This window comes from Cherax quadricarinatus, chromosome 19 (genome assembly GCF_038502225.1).
Source record: "Cherax quadricarinatus isolate ZL_2023a chromosome 19, ASM3850222v1, whole genome shotgun sequence".
In the NCBI taxonomy this organism is placed as follows: Eukaryota; Metazoa; Arthropoda; class Malacostraca; order Decapoda; family Parastacidae; genus Cherax; species Cherax quadricarinatus.
Genome location: NC_091310.1, coordinates 30,296,153 through 30,311,427, shown reverse-complemented (window position 1 = coordinate 30,311,427; position 15,275 = coordinate 30,296,153). Strand labels below are relative to the sequence as shown.

Sequence of the window (15,275 nt, the reverse complement as noted above, 5' to 3'; positions counted from 1 at the left end):
TGTAACTCTGCAACATTGTTACGTTATGCAGCAGTCAATGGTGACGAAAACACTTCTCTCAGCGAATACATCCTCAAACTGAAGACAGCTGTTATGAATGATTACCACTGAATAAACGAACAAACAGATGAATGGAGGGGGACTCGAACCGTGGTAAAGGTAAGCAGCAGGCCCAGCACTGCACCACTGAGCCACAGATCTTACAATACGAAGATTTTCCCAGACAACAGTACTGTCTGTAATTCGTTGTAATGGGTCTGTATTTTTCACGTTGCATTCCTGTTCCTCTCATTTATCATCTCTATCACTTCCCACCTCGTTAACATATAGCTTTTCAACCTTTTTAATATATAAAATAAATTTAAATTTGATCACTGAAATTAAGACATTTTTCGTTAAAAACATTAATTAATGTTGCGGATTTTAAATTACCGTTTCATTGTAGTGAAGGGTCAGTAGATCTATTGGAGTGATAGGTCAGTAGTCCGGCTGCAGTGATGGGTCGGTAGACCTGCTGGAGTGATGGGTCAGTAGATCTACTGGAGTGATAGGTCAGTAGTCCGGCTGCAGTGATGGGTCGGTAGACCTGTTGGAGTGATGGGTCAGTAGATCTGCTGGAGTGATGGGTCAGTGGACCTGCTGCAGTGATGGGTCAGTAGACCTGCTGGAGTGATGGGTCATTAGACCTGCTGCAGTGATGGGTCATTAGACCTACTGCAGTGATGAGTCAGTAGGCCTGTTGCAGTGATGGGCCAGTAGACTTGCTGCAGTGATGGGTCAGTAGACCTGCTGGAGTGATGGGTCAGTAGACCTGTTGCAGTGATGAGTCAGTAAGCCTGTTGCAGCGATGAGCCAGTAGGCCTGTTGCAGTATGCCTCCATTCTTATGTTCTTATATTCAGAGTAAAACCAATACAGATTAGAATCTGAGGATCTCGGGCGACCCTGCACTCACCCACGCTAACGGGAAGAAAGATTGATTACTGATGATTGTGGCGTGCACTGAGTACAATTTATTCGACGTTAATCACACGACCACTGGCATACCCTCTCGATCAGCCAACTGGCGATTTAGAGTATAGCATTTCTGGGGCCCCCCACTGATGTATTAATTGTCCAAGTTAACCAACAGTGAGAGTAGGCTCGTCAGTCAAGGTGATGTGAGTGACTGCCCGGCTGTGAGGCAGACACTCATTTAAGCTGGTCTAGACCACTCCTTCTCCCTTATTCTGAAGTGTGACCTGCTGTTATGGGTGAATCTTTGCTGTCTTATCGTTATACTGCTGATCTAACTATGTAAATATTGTAAATCTTTTCTTCAAGGAATGTAAGGGTACGGTAATGGCTGCTCCTCTGTGTGTGTCTTGCCTCAGTTTCTATTTACTCTTTGATTGGAGTCTTTAGTTACAGCCAGGTATAACAGGTCTTGAATTCAGTACCTGCGTTCGCAATAACGCCACTTCGCACATGTTCAGAAGCAGCAGACAAAGATGCTGTGACACAAAACTAAATAACATTTATCCACTGCTTAACTTCTGACCTTCATTGCGCTAAGGAATGACACATAGTCTTGTACTGTATAGATGACTGCAATCTTCTCTCCCTTTTACAAGTGCATATCTGCTGTCTTATAGCCTTGAAAGGATATGTGTAGCACAATACTGTAAGTTACGTTTTCTGTACCATTACACAAGAAAACTGAAAGACTAGTAAACGGGAAAAGCAGAGAGGCAGAACAAGATTTTCGCTTATGGATTTTGAAGGAGGACGCAATTGACAAATTTTCAGATTATGTGAACAAGGAAAGTGGGGATCAATGGATCATTTTATCAGGCATCTGGATGACAGGAGAGGTGAGAAATCTGGGAAAAGGGGCATTAGAATGAGTGGACTGCATCTCATCACACTCAGGAAGAATCAGTGTCAACATTAGCGTATAAACCTTTGTGTATTAACCTGGAAGGCTTGAGTAACACGCATTATCATGGGAGGCTGCCAAATTTATTTAAAAGATTGAAGGAACTTCCAGATTATTAAATACAGAAGATCAGTCACTCGTAACAGTCTCCATGATATACATTTCACAGGTTCAAGTGTCACTCACAACATAGCCTCACTGACGTACACTTTACTGGTTCAAGTGTCACTCACAACATAGTCTCGCTAATGTACATTTTACTGGTTCAAGTGTCACTCACAACATAGTCTTGCTAATGTACACTTTACTGGCTCAAGTGTCACTCACAACATAGTCTCGCTAATGTACATTTTACTGGTTCAAGTGTCACTCACAACATAGTCTTGCTAATGTACACTTTACTGGCTCAAGTGTCACTCACAACATAGTCTCGCTAATGTACACTTTACTGGTTCAAGTGTCACTCACAACATAGTCTTGCTAATGTACACTTTACTGGCTCAAGTGTCACTCACAACATAGTCTCGCTAATGTACACTTTACTGGCTCAAGTGTAGCTCACAACATAGCCTCGCTAATGTACATGTGGAAAATACTGTATATATTTTCCAGAAATTCAGTATTTATATGTAAATAGATGGCCATACTGTATTTAATAATATTTATGTCATAGAAAACGGAAAGCCTGCGTCTGCGCAGACGAGGGACTCGCCATCTTGGGTTTTGAATTTGTATTAGAAACGTTGTAATGGGAAGAATTTTTCGTGCTCTAGAGGTTAAAATTGGGCTGACACCTCTCAAATAGGAGGCGAAATTGTTGGATGTGCATTCCTGCATAACTTGAGATATCAGACGACTGGACAAGACAGCTCCCGGAACCTCAGATAAGCTCTCTAGATTTGTGTGTAATTCTGGCCAGCATTATTTTCATAGATTTAGTTAGAGTGAGGTTTTCTGAGTATGATACACATTAATCTCCAGTCAAATTGGTGAGTGATATTAAGATATATTTTCCTTCTGTTATGTAATTGTGTATATATATAACCATTTATTATTTTTAATATACAGTCCACAAATTTATATATTTACCAACATTCCTGGTGTATGTATATTTCATTTAATTAATAGGTCCAGAGCAACTTGTGGATATGACAGTGGTAGGTATCGAAGGGGGACATTTTTTGCGACCTAAGTGTCCCAAATTCCTACTTGTCTAACTGATAAATAATAGTTATCATTGTTCATTTACTGTTGTGTATATAATTATACATCCAAGTAAATGCAATTTTCCACAGTGCACTTCAGTGAGCACTCCTAATACGTCATTAACTAGTCAGTCCTCCCTGCACAGTAGCACAATATGGATGCTACTCAAATGCAGAGCTACTCACAACATCAACATTTTAAGGGAGAAGGATGACAACACCACACTACACAGCGGGATACATTGGCCGCTTCTCCTTGCAGCTTCAAATCATGTTAAACACTCCATATACTTCCTGGGACGTCCAGGAGCTCCTACACGTGACAATGGGACCAGTGGTCCCTCTGTCACGCTTTTCAGGCTTTGGCTGTCACTGTCATCCACGCACCCTCCACCTAACAAACTGGACCTACAACACATCTGTTAGAGGTGTAGCGACCCACACACAGCAAGTTTTACCTGCTTATGGCACAGCTGGTAGCCGAGGCCAGGGTCTGAACCCATCAATACTCATTAATTTTATTACTGTTATTTTTTTTATAGAATTCTCGCTGTTTGTAGAATCAACAATGTAAGAAATTCCAGCTTACGTTAGCACGCACTAAGCAGATAGGTGAGTCCAGTTAGGTAGCGAACCTCACGACTGTCGGACATATAACTGAGTCTCTATCCACAAAGGAGTAGTGCTTCACATCACTTTTATTACTACCTTGGGTTGATGTCAGGCATCTTGGGTACTCGTGAGGCTGCTAGCAGCGGCTGCATGTGCAGCTCCGCCAGCTCAATACTAAGCTCCACAGACTTCAGACCATCAGCGGTGTTCTGCAGCGCCACCGTCGCCTCTCTTAGAGACCCCCCTGGCTGTATCTCTGTGTATAAGTCTCGGACCGTTGCACTCCAAGCCTCCAAGTCCTTCTGTATTTTGTTCATCTCTTCGTTTTTACGTTGAATGTCAACAACCACTTTCTTTTCTTCGTGTAACTGCGAACGTAGGCGAGTGATCCTTTCCAGGTGCCGCCCCCACTCCCTCGCCAAACACGACTTCTCCGCAGACAACTTTTTTTCTACGCTTGCAAGCTTCTTCATCAGAGATCGTCTGAATTTTTCATTTTCCATATTCACCTCGAGCACCGCCTGGAAAGCCCTGACGACTCTGCAGAAGCCCAAGTTAGTGCCACGATGCTCCAGCACCACACACTCTATACATGCCCACATGCAGCAGCTCTGGCACCTGAAGTAGAGCAGGTCACCGTGGGCTCTGCACACACCGGCGTTCTGCTCGCTGCCAGGGATGATCTCTGGAAGGGAGTTGCTTCTGCGGCGAGTGTGGACCGTGGCGGAGGAAGACAATCTGAGGATGGCGTAGCTGATGGGCAGAGAGGTGACAGAGATTGCGGTGATGCTGGCTCGGCACTCAGGACACCGTCTGTCCCTGGCCAGCACCTGGGTCATGCAGGCGCTGCAGAAGGTATGACCGCACTCCAGGTTCCGAGGTGTTCGTCTACTGCTGTAAGGCTCATCACACACGCCGCAACACAGCCATTCACCGCCTCCCTCGCTCTGGCAACACAAAAGAAGTGCATGAAGAGATCGTAGCTACAAGGAGTAGTGGAGATGTTGTAGTTTGGAGGATTGTTACAAAAAACGCGATATCTAATAATGATAGAGATCTCCAGTGAATACTAGAAAGGACCGCCCTTCTAGCATCCAGCCTGTTACTGGGTTTTTGTAACAAGTAGTCAGTATCCTGGTCCAATTATCCATTAGAAATTAGTAAGATTCAATAGTGCTTCAGGATTACAACTGGTAGGCTACTAACTAAAGAAATTAAAATTTAATAAGTTTATTAATAACAATAAAGTTGTCTAGGCGTATATTATCAAAATAAATTATAGTAATCAATTGAATATAATATAGGATACAAGTTGCTACACTTCTCTGGTGTACAGTAGTATTGTGCTGAAGGCACATATCACATCTTTATGGCAAAATTTTAAGTACCGTCTGGTACATTGTTAGCATTTAATAACATAATGTAAATATATACAAGTAAGTTTGTGTGCATGTGTGTAAGTGCTCTAAGTAGTTCGCTATGTCTCAAGACTCGACTAGACTTAACCGGAGACTGACTAAAAGTCCTCACATAAACTAACTTCTTGACCAACCTGGCAATCAGAACAGCTTGCTCGAACAATAAAACGACTGATAAACCGAACAGCAATATAACAAGCAACAGCGACACAGAATCAGGAACAAGGAGACAATATAACGACACTAAGTAGGGACCATCTGCAGATCCTCCACAAAAGTCACAAAACTCCCATACTACTGAATCTAAGTTCAGCATTAGAAAATCCCCGACTGTAACAGTACACAGATACCAGTACAAATTAAGTCAGAAGCTACAGCTCAGGACCTGAGTTTCTGAGTGTCTATGAGACATACAACCTCAGTACAACGTCGAAAATCACTAAGTCTAGGCTATGTTCTGTGAACACAGTTACACAGAACCAGCAACAAGAAAGCGACAGAGACGATCTTCCAACAAGGGCCTGCAATGGAGAGCTGGAGAGGGACGTCTTGTTAGAAGCAACGTCAAACAGACAAGAGAATGAGCGCAGGCCAGGCAGACTCTTCTCTAGGTGAGGTGTGATCACCCAACCCTGATCACGTGACTCCCCGTGGACTGTTGCTGCCCAGCAACTAGAGAAGCCGGCAGAAAAACGAGCGGAACGATAATTGCAGTAGTTAGACAATGCTGTCAGCTACTTAACACTCTCAAACTATGAGCACTTAATAATATATAAATGTTACATATAGGTTGGTAGACAGCAACCGCCCAGGGAGGTATTACCGTCCTGCCAAGTGAGTGTAAAACGAAAGCCTGTAATTGTTTTACATGATGGTAGGATTGCTGGTGTCCTTTTTTTCTGTCTCATTAACATGCAAGATTTCAGGTACATCTTGCTACTTCTACTTACACTTAGGTCACACTACACATACATGTACAAGCATATATATACACACCCTTCTGGGTTTTCTTCTATTTTCTTTCTAGTTCTTATTCTTGTTTATTTCCTCTTATCTCCATGGGGAAGTGGAACAGAATTCTTCCTCCGTAAGCCATGCGTGTTGTAAGAGGCGACTAAAATGCCGGGAGCAAGGGGCTGGTAACCTCTTCTCCTGTATATATTACTAAATGTAAAAGGAAAAACTTTCGTTTTTCCTTTTGGGCCACCCCGCCTCGGTGGGATACGGCCGGTGTGTTGAAAGAAAGAATATATATATATATATATATATATATATATATATATATATATATATATATATATATATATATATATATATATATATATATATATATATATATATATATAAGTGTTAACAATATACATTTAAGTGCTAACAATATACAGTTAAACACTAACAATACATATTTAAGCATTATGAGTATTTCCAGAGGTTAATATCACTACCAGGAACTAGAAGCTCATTTTCACTAGGAAGAACCAACTGATTTAATCTACCAGGAACCAGAGCCATCTTCTACGTATTTCAGTTTCATTCCTCTTTCAGACGCTAAAGACCCAGTTTCTTAATACCTCCCAGGTTTAGCTAATTCTTTTCAGGTGAATTTGAAGGTTTCAAAGTATCTTAGATAATGTTTGTTTTCACTTTCGTAAACCCGGAAGTGTAGAGTTTGATCCTACAGAACCTGGAGCAGTATTTGGGAATTACGGTGAGCAGGTGAGCCTGTGCTCGCTAGTTTGGAGAGAGTTGCAACGTTTGCGTCACTGTCGCCATGAAAGGTAACTCTAGTGGTGTAATAATGTTGGTAGAATTACCGACAATATGTAAAGTAAAAGGACAGAAGTGCAACTAATGTGACATTTTATTGTGGCAACGTTTCGCTCTCCAGGAGCTTTGTCAAGCCGTTACAAACCCTGTGTGTCCATGTACTGTTTGTAACGGCTTGACAAAGCTCCTGGAGAGCGAAACGTTGCCACAATAAAATGTCACATTAGTTGCACTTATGTCCTTTTACTCAACTCTAGTGTTGATGTAAATGGCTTAGCAAACCTACAAGTGTAGGAATGAGACACTTTTTGCAGTATTTCGAAATCTTTATAGATCCCCAAATGTTGTGTCTCTCTTCTAATCAAGTGCTGCACATGTGTCTTATTCATCAGCTTGTCGGTATTGTATCACTAAATGGGGAAAACAGTGTTGACATTAAGTTTTCTCTGTTTTATGCAAAAAAAAAAAAGTTATCTGACTGGCAGATTAGATTATCAGACTTAACGTGCGTATCGAAGACTTAAAAAACAACACAGACAATTCAGCCACGTCGAAAGGCACGTAAACTATGGTAATTTACGCCATTGTTCTTGCATGGGAGTGACTCACCATACCGGAAGTGATTAGCCGAGTGTGCCGGTGGTGGAGTGCCACACTGCCGGAACACCAGTGTTGTCGTAGTGGCTGGACTAGTGGAACTATCCTCAAGTTTGCCCTGGAGCGGGTACACGGCCAAGTATTGATGGGCGGACACTAGTATAGTCACTCCCACTGAATATTTCAGGGCTCTGTTCTCCAGTGGGATGTATGATACAAGACCTTGAATTCAATGACTAAGAGCAATTATCCTACCATAGCTCAAGGTCTGCAAGATACAAGCCCTTGGATTTACAGGCTAAGAGCTATTATTCTGCTTCACCTTAATGGGCTCCTATGGAAATACAAAGACACCAATGGCAATACAAGGACCCCAATGGAAATAAGTCACTTTGACTTTATTTTGGGCTATCCTAGGTAATTTACATTATGTATGATAATTGTACTTATGTGCACCTGTGCCTAAATAAACTTAATTACTAAAGATTACCTGAGAGGAGAGCTTTTATCCTACTCTCAGTTCATCAAAGCTTCACTCATCAGCCTGCTACAACGCCGTGCCTTCACTCACACCAGCCGACTAACACTCACGAACTTATTTGCAGCTAGATGAACAACGTCAACAGGTGTAGAAAGACTTTTCTGCCAACCCCTCCCCCCCCTTCCATCCACACGTTTTCACACGAGAATCGAGCCTGACTCCTTTTCAAGAGCTGAGCTCTCTAACTCGGAGTGAGCCAAGTCACTTAACTTGTCGTTAGTTATAAAGCAGCAACTCTCTCCCTCGCACATTTTTTTGTCATTAATTGATTAAGAAATTTGTTGAAGAATAATTATTTTGTAGCTGAATGTGTATGCGTGTGTATGTGTATGTGTATGTGTATGTGTATGTGTATGTGTGTGTACGTATGTGTATGTGTATGTGTATGTGTGTGTATGTATGTGTATGTGTATGTGTGTGTATGTGTATGTGTGTATGAATGTGTATGTGTATGTGTATGTGTGTGTATGTGTATGTGTGTGTATGTGTGTGTATGTGAACATGCCGGTTGTCGTACCTAGTATGAAAAAACTACGTGAATTAATGCTCGGTATTGCAGCTTGGCCTTGCCCAGCTTATCTTGAGTCAGCTTAAGTTTAGTGAGTACAAGCGAGTACAAGCGAGTACAAGCGAGTACAAGCGAGGTAGTACAGCCTATCTCAGGATGGTCAGGCTGGTTGTTGCCAGGCTAGTGCTAGTACGTGTATGAGAGTGACCATCCTCAGAGATGGCAATTCCCAAGGGATATTAACAGCAGCTCTGCTGGAAGGTGAATCCTGGAAGCTGTCGTAGCTGTTGAACCTTCAGCGGAACATTGGACGATATCCTCATTGTTTTACTGGTCTCCCAGGTCAGGCTGACACTACTGAAGTCTCCCAGGTCAGGCTGACACTACTGAAGTCTCCCAGGTCAGGCTGACACTACTGAAGTCTCCCAGGTCAGGCTGACGCTACTGAAGTCTCCCAGGTCAGGCTGACACTACTGAAGTCTCCCAGGTCAGGCTGACACTACTGAAGTCTCCCAGGTCAGGCTGACACTACTGAAGTCTCCCAGGTCAGGCTGACGCTACTGAAGTCTCCCAGATCAGGCTGACAAATTCCAACACAGTATATGGAATGTGTGATGGAACAAGACAGGTCAACACAGCCAGCTGGTCAACACAGCCAGCTGGTTAACACAGCCAGCTGGTTAACACAGCCAGCTGGTTAACACAGCCAGCTGGTCTTCACTGTCACCATCATGTGGAATATTGCAGCAGCATACTGCTGATGTATACAGTTCTGCTAAACAAAAAATATTCTGTGTCCCCACACTCTTCCCCTCCCTCCCCTACCCAGCCCCCCTTCCTTTTCCAACCCCCCCCTCCCCCCTCCCCCTCCCCCCTCCCCCTCCCCCCTTCCCCCTCCCCCCCCTTATGTTTGAGTTGTGGCTTCATCGACTGAACACATTACGTCATGGAGTCTTTTTGTTGATTTACATTCTTGTTTTTATAACCACCATCACCACTACTACCACCACCACCACTACTATCACCACCACCACTACTACCACCACCACCACCACTAATACCACCACCACCACTACTACCACCACCGCCACTACTACTACCACCAACACCACTACTAACGCCACCACCACCACTACTACCACCACCACCACTACTACTACCACCATCACCACTACTACCGCCACCACCACCACTACTACCGCCACCACCACTACTACCACCACCACCATTACTACTACCACCATCACCACTACTACCGCCACCACCACCACTACTACCGCCACCACCACCACTACTACCGCCACCACCACCACTACTACCGCCACCACCACTACTACCACCACCACCACTACTACTACCACCATCACCACTACTACCGCCACCACCACCACTACTACCGCCACCACCACTACTACCACCACCACCATTACTACTACCACCATCACCACTACTAACGCCACCACCACCACTACAACCACCACCACCACCACTACAACCACCATCAGCACTACTACCACCACCACCACCACTACAACCACCACCACCACTACTACTACCACCATCACCACTACTACCACCACCACCACTACTACTACCACCATCACCACTACTACCACCACCACCACTACTACTACCACCACCACCACTACTACTACCACCATCAGCACTACTACCACCACCACCACCACTACTACCACCACCACCACTACTACTACTACCACCATCACCACTACTACCACCACCACCACCACCACTACTACCACAACCACCACCACTAATACCACCACCATCACTTCTACTACCACCATCACCAATACTACCACCACCACCACTACTACCACCACCACCACCACCACCACTACTACCACCACCACCACTACTACCGCCACCACCACCACTACTACCGCCACCACCACTACTACCACCACCACCACTACTACTACCACCATCACCACTACTAACGCCACCACCACCACTACTACCACCACCACCACTACTACTACCACCATCACCACTACTACCGCCACCACCACCACTACTACCGCCACCACCACTACTACCACCACCACCACTACTACTACCACCATCACCACTACTAACGCCACCACCACCACTACAACCACCACCACCACGACTACAACCACCATCACCACTACTACCACCACCACCACTACTACTACCACCATCACCACTACTACCACCACCACCACTACTACTACCACCACCACCACCACTACTACTACCACCACCACCACCACTACTACTACCATCATCAGCACTACTACCACCACCACCACCACTACTAGCACCACCACCACTACTACTACTACCACCATCACCACTACTACCACCACCACCACCACCACTACTACCACCACCACCACCACCACTAATACCACCACCACCACTACTACTACCACCATCACCACTACTACCACCACCACCACCACCACTACTACCACCACCACCACTACTACTACCACCAACACCACTACTACCACCACCACTACTACCACCACCATCACTACTACCACCATCACCACTACTACCACCATCACCACTACTACCACCATCACCACTACTACCATCACCAATACTACCACCATCACCACCACTACCACCATCACCACCACTACCACCATCACCACTACTACCATCACCACTACTACCACCATCACCGCCACTACCATCACCACCACTACCACCATCACCACCACTACCACCATCACCACTACTACCATCACCACTACTACCATCACCACTACCACCATCACTTCTACCACCATCACCACTACTACCAACATCACCACTACTACCATCACCACCACTACCACCATCACCACCACTACCACCATCACCACTACTACCATCATCACTACCACCATCACCACTACTACCATCACCACTACCACCATCACCACTACCACCACCACTACTACCATCACCACTACTACCATCACCACTACTACCATCACCACTACTACCATCACCACTACTACCATCACCACTACCATCATCACCACTACCACCACCACTACTACCACCATCACCACTACTACCAGCATCATCACTCCTACCACCATCACCACTATTACCACCATCACCACTACCACCATCACCACTACTACCATCACCACTACTACCATCACCACTACTACCACAATCACCACCACTAGCACCATCACCACCACTACCACCATCACCACTACTACCATCACCACTACTACCACCATCACCGCCACTACCACCATCACCACCACTACCACCATCACCACCACTACCACCATCACCACTACTACCATCACCACTACTACCATCACCACTACCACCATCACTTCTACCACCATCACCACTACTACCAACATCACCACTACTACCATCACCACCACTACCACCATCACCACCACTACCACCATCACCACTACTACCATCATCACTACCACCATCACCACTACTACCATCACCGCTACCACCATCACCACTACCACCACCACTACTACCATCACCACTACTACCATCACCACTACTACCATCACCACTATTACCATCACCACTACCATCATCACCACTACCACCACCACTACTACCACCATCACCACTACTACCACCATCATCACTACTACCACCATCACCACTATTACCACCATCACCACTACCACCATCACCACTACTACCATCACCACTACCACCATCACCACTACCACCACCACTACTACCATCACCACTACCACCATCACCACTACCACCACCACTACTACCATCACCACTACTACCATCACCACTACTACCATCACCACTGCTACCATCACCACTACCACCATCACCACTACCACCACCACTACTACCACCATCACCACTACTACCACCATCACCACTACTACCACCATCACCACCACTACCACCATCACCACCACTACCACCATCACCACTACTACCATCACCACTGCCACCATCACCACTACTACCATCACCACTACCACCATCACCACTACCACCACCACTACTACCACCATCATCACCACTACCACAATCACTACTGCCACCATCATCACCACTACCACCACTACCACCATCACCACCATCACCACCACCACCACCGCTACTATCACCACCATATCCACTACCACCACCACCACTACCACCATCACCACTACCACCACCACCACCACTATTACCACCATCACCACCACCACCATCACCACTCCCACCATCACCACTACCACTATCACCACTCCCACCATCACCACTACCACCATCACCACTCTCACCATCACTACTACCACCATCACCACTACCACCATCACCACTACCACTATCACCACTCCCACCATCACCACTACCACCATCACCACTCTCACCATTACCACTACCACCATCACCACTACCACCACCACCACTACTACCACCATCACCACTCTCACCATCACCACTACCACCATCACCACTACCACCATCACCACTACCACCACCACCACTACTACCACCATCACCACTCCCACCATCACCACTACCACCATCACCACTACCACCATCACCACCATCACCACTACCACTATCACCACTCCCACCATCACCACTCTCACCATCACCACTACCACCATCACCACTACCACCACCACCACTACTACCACCATCACTTCTACCACCATCACCACCACCTTCACCATCACCACTACCACCATCACCACTCCCACCATGACCACTACCACCATCACCACTACCACCATCACCACCATCACCACTACCACCATCACCACCATCACCACTACCACTATCACCACTCCCACCATCACCACTACCACCATCACCACTACCACTATCACCACTCCCACCATCACCACTACCACCATCACCCCACTCACCATCACCACTACCACCATCACCACTACCACCATCACCACTCTCACCATCACCACTACCACCATCACCACTACCACCACCCCCACTACTACCACCATTACCACGGCTACCAAAACTTCCACCACAACCAGTGGTGGTAGTCGTGGTTGGCAGGTCCAACCACACCCAATCATGAGCCTGGTAGGACCTGCCTAACGTAGTTCTTGTTTCAGTCTCACAACATTGGTAATGCTGTTTCACGTCAAATATGGCCGACAAGATAACAAATGATTGTTTATCCGTCAAGTCCAATGGGAAAATGAGAACACGAGAATGTGGAAAGACTACAGTAGGCCTACTGGCCCCTTACCAGGCAGGTCCTTCTCAATTTCAAACCTTTTTACTTAAATGTTTATACAACTTATTCTTAAGACTGTATCTGAGAGGTATACATAGTGTGTGTGTATACCCCTTGTATATTCTCAAAGGTGTACACATAGAGGTGTATATATACTCTATTGATAACTCAAGTTATCAACACAAGTCACTTTGTTACATCTTTATTGATTCTCAGCAATAAAAAATAAGAAAACTAATATTAATAAAAAAAATTATATATACCAATACGTCTGTGTGTGTGACGCTAATTAACGAAGAAAACAACATGAGTGAACTGTGCTCTCAATAAATATAATTTTGTACTCACCCTTATGGAATTACTGTAGTTGTTGCGCCTGGAGTGCTTTTGTCTTATGTTCTGATGATGGTAACACTGGATTTCGTCAGTCACATTAATCTACATTACATGGCCATAGTTTAAGTTCATTGTAGATTGTATTATGAGGTTTTGTGCTGTTGCAGATAAGTGTGGTAATGTGTCAGTGCTTGGAGAGTATCAGTCAGGTGATTCAGTCACCACAACTCAACTCCATCATGGAGAAGGTAGTGAGAGTGACACTTCTGGACAGAGACGTTACCTTGAGTCAGGGAACGGGTGCGGCTTGAACCCAAGCCAGGTGAGTCTTACAACTCATCTCCAGCAGCCAAGGATTGGAAGCACTGATATCGCACCTTCACAAACTACATCGAGGAGTGTGGGGACAATGTCCTCTCATCAGTTCACAGCGCTAGCGAACAGTGTATAGCACAGCGTATATGAATATCTGCGCTACAGTTTGTGTGTACCTGCGAACTCCCAATGAAATATTTGCTGCAGAACTCTTGGCCACACGGCGGCAGCAGTTTGGTGACAGCCTTGACGAGTTTCTAAGGGAATTACGTAAACTACTTATGGTAAACACTGTAACCTGAAATCAGTTATAGTAGAGGAGTATCATCAATGGTACTGTCTCAACAGTCATCCGGCAGCGGTTTTTGCAGAATACCAAATTTGACTTACGAAGTGCATACAATTAGGTCTGTTCACAGGACCCGGCCCAGTGTAATGCTAATACCTATTTATTGTTTCTGGGCAGCCTCAGACAATGGATGAAGTGGCACCATGAAGACCACACTGTGATGGACCATTTCATGTCAAAAACAAGTACCCAGAACCTGGGGCGGATATGCTATTAGGCTAATAAAGTTTAAGCTTCAGGGCCCCTATTACAACCCAAGATTCCAAATGGCCTGTAATCCTGGGTGTAAAGGGAGCAAAATAAACACAGCAGAAAAAGTTTAGACTTATATTATCCTTCACCAATTTAGAACAGCAGTATGTACACTATGTACAGTGATAAGTACAGTGCACTCCACGGTAAGCAAGGCAGAAATAGAAGCCACAAGACAGCAGACCGTGCTTCAACCAGCTCTAGAATGGGAATGACAAGGGCAGACAGGAGAGTGGTACCCACATAACCTCTGCGATTGCC

General features: G+C 45.3%; 1 protein-coding gene across 1 annotated transcript; it reads right to left on the bottom strand.

Moving 5' to 3' along the window:
- Positions 1 to 3,826: 3,826 nt before the first annotated feature.
- Positions 3,827 to 8,888, bottom strand: LOC128688112 (tripartite motif-containing protein 5-like). The gene is made up of 3 exons (XM_070086827.1): positions 8,810 to 8,888; positions 7,500 to 7,738; positions 3,827 to 4,681 (listed from the first exon to the last, which is right to left on the bottom strand). The coding sequence occupies exons 1-3, from the start codon at positions 8,886 to 8,888 to the stop codon at positions 3,827 to 3,829; spliced, it is 1,173 nt and encodes a 390-aa protein (XP_069942928.1).
- Between the last annotated feature and the right edge of the window lie 6,387 nt (positions 8,889 to 15,275).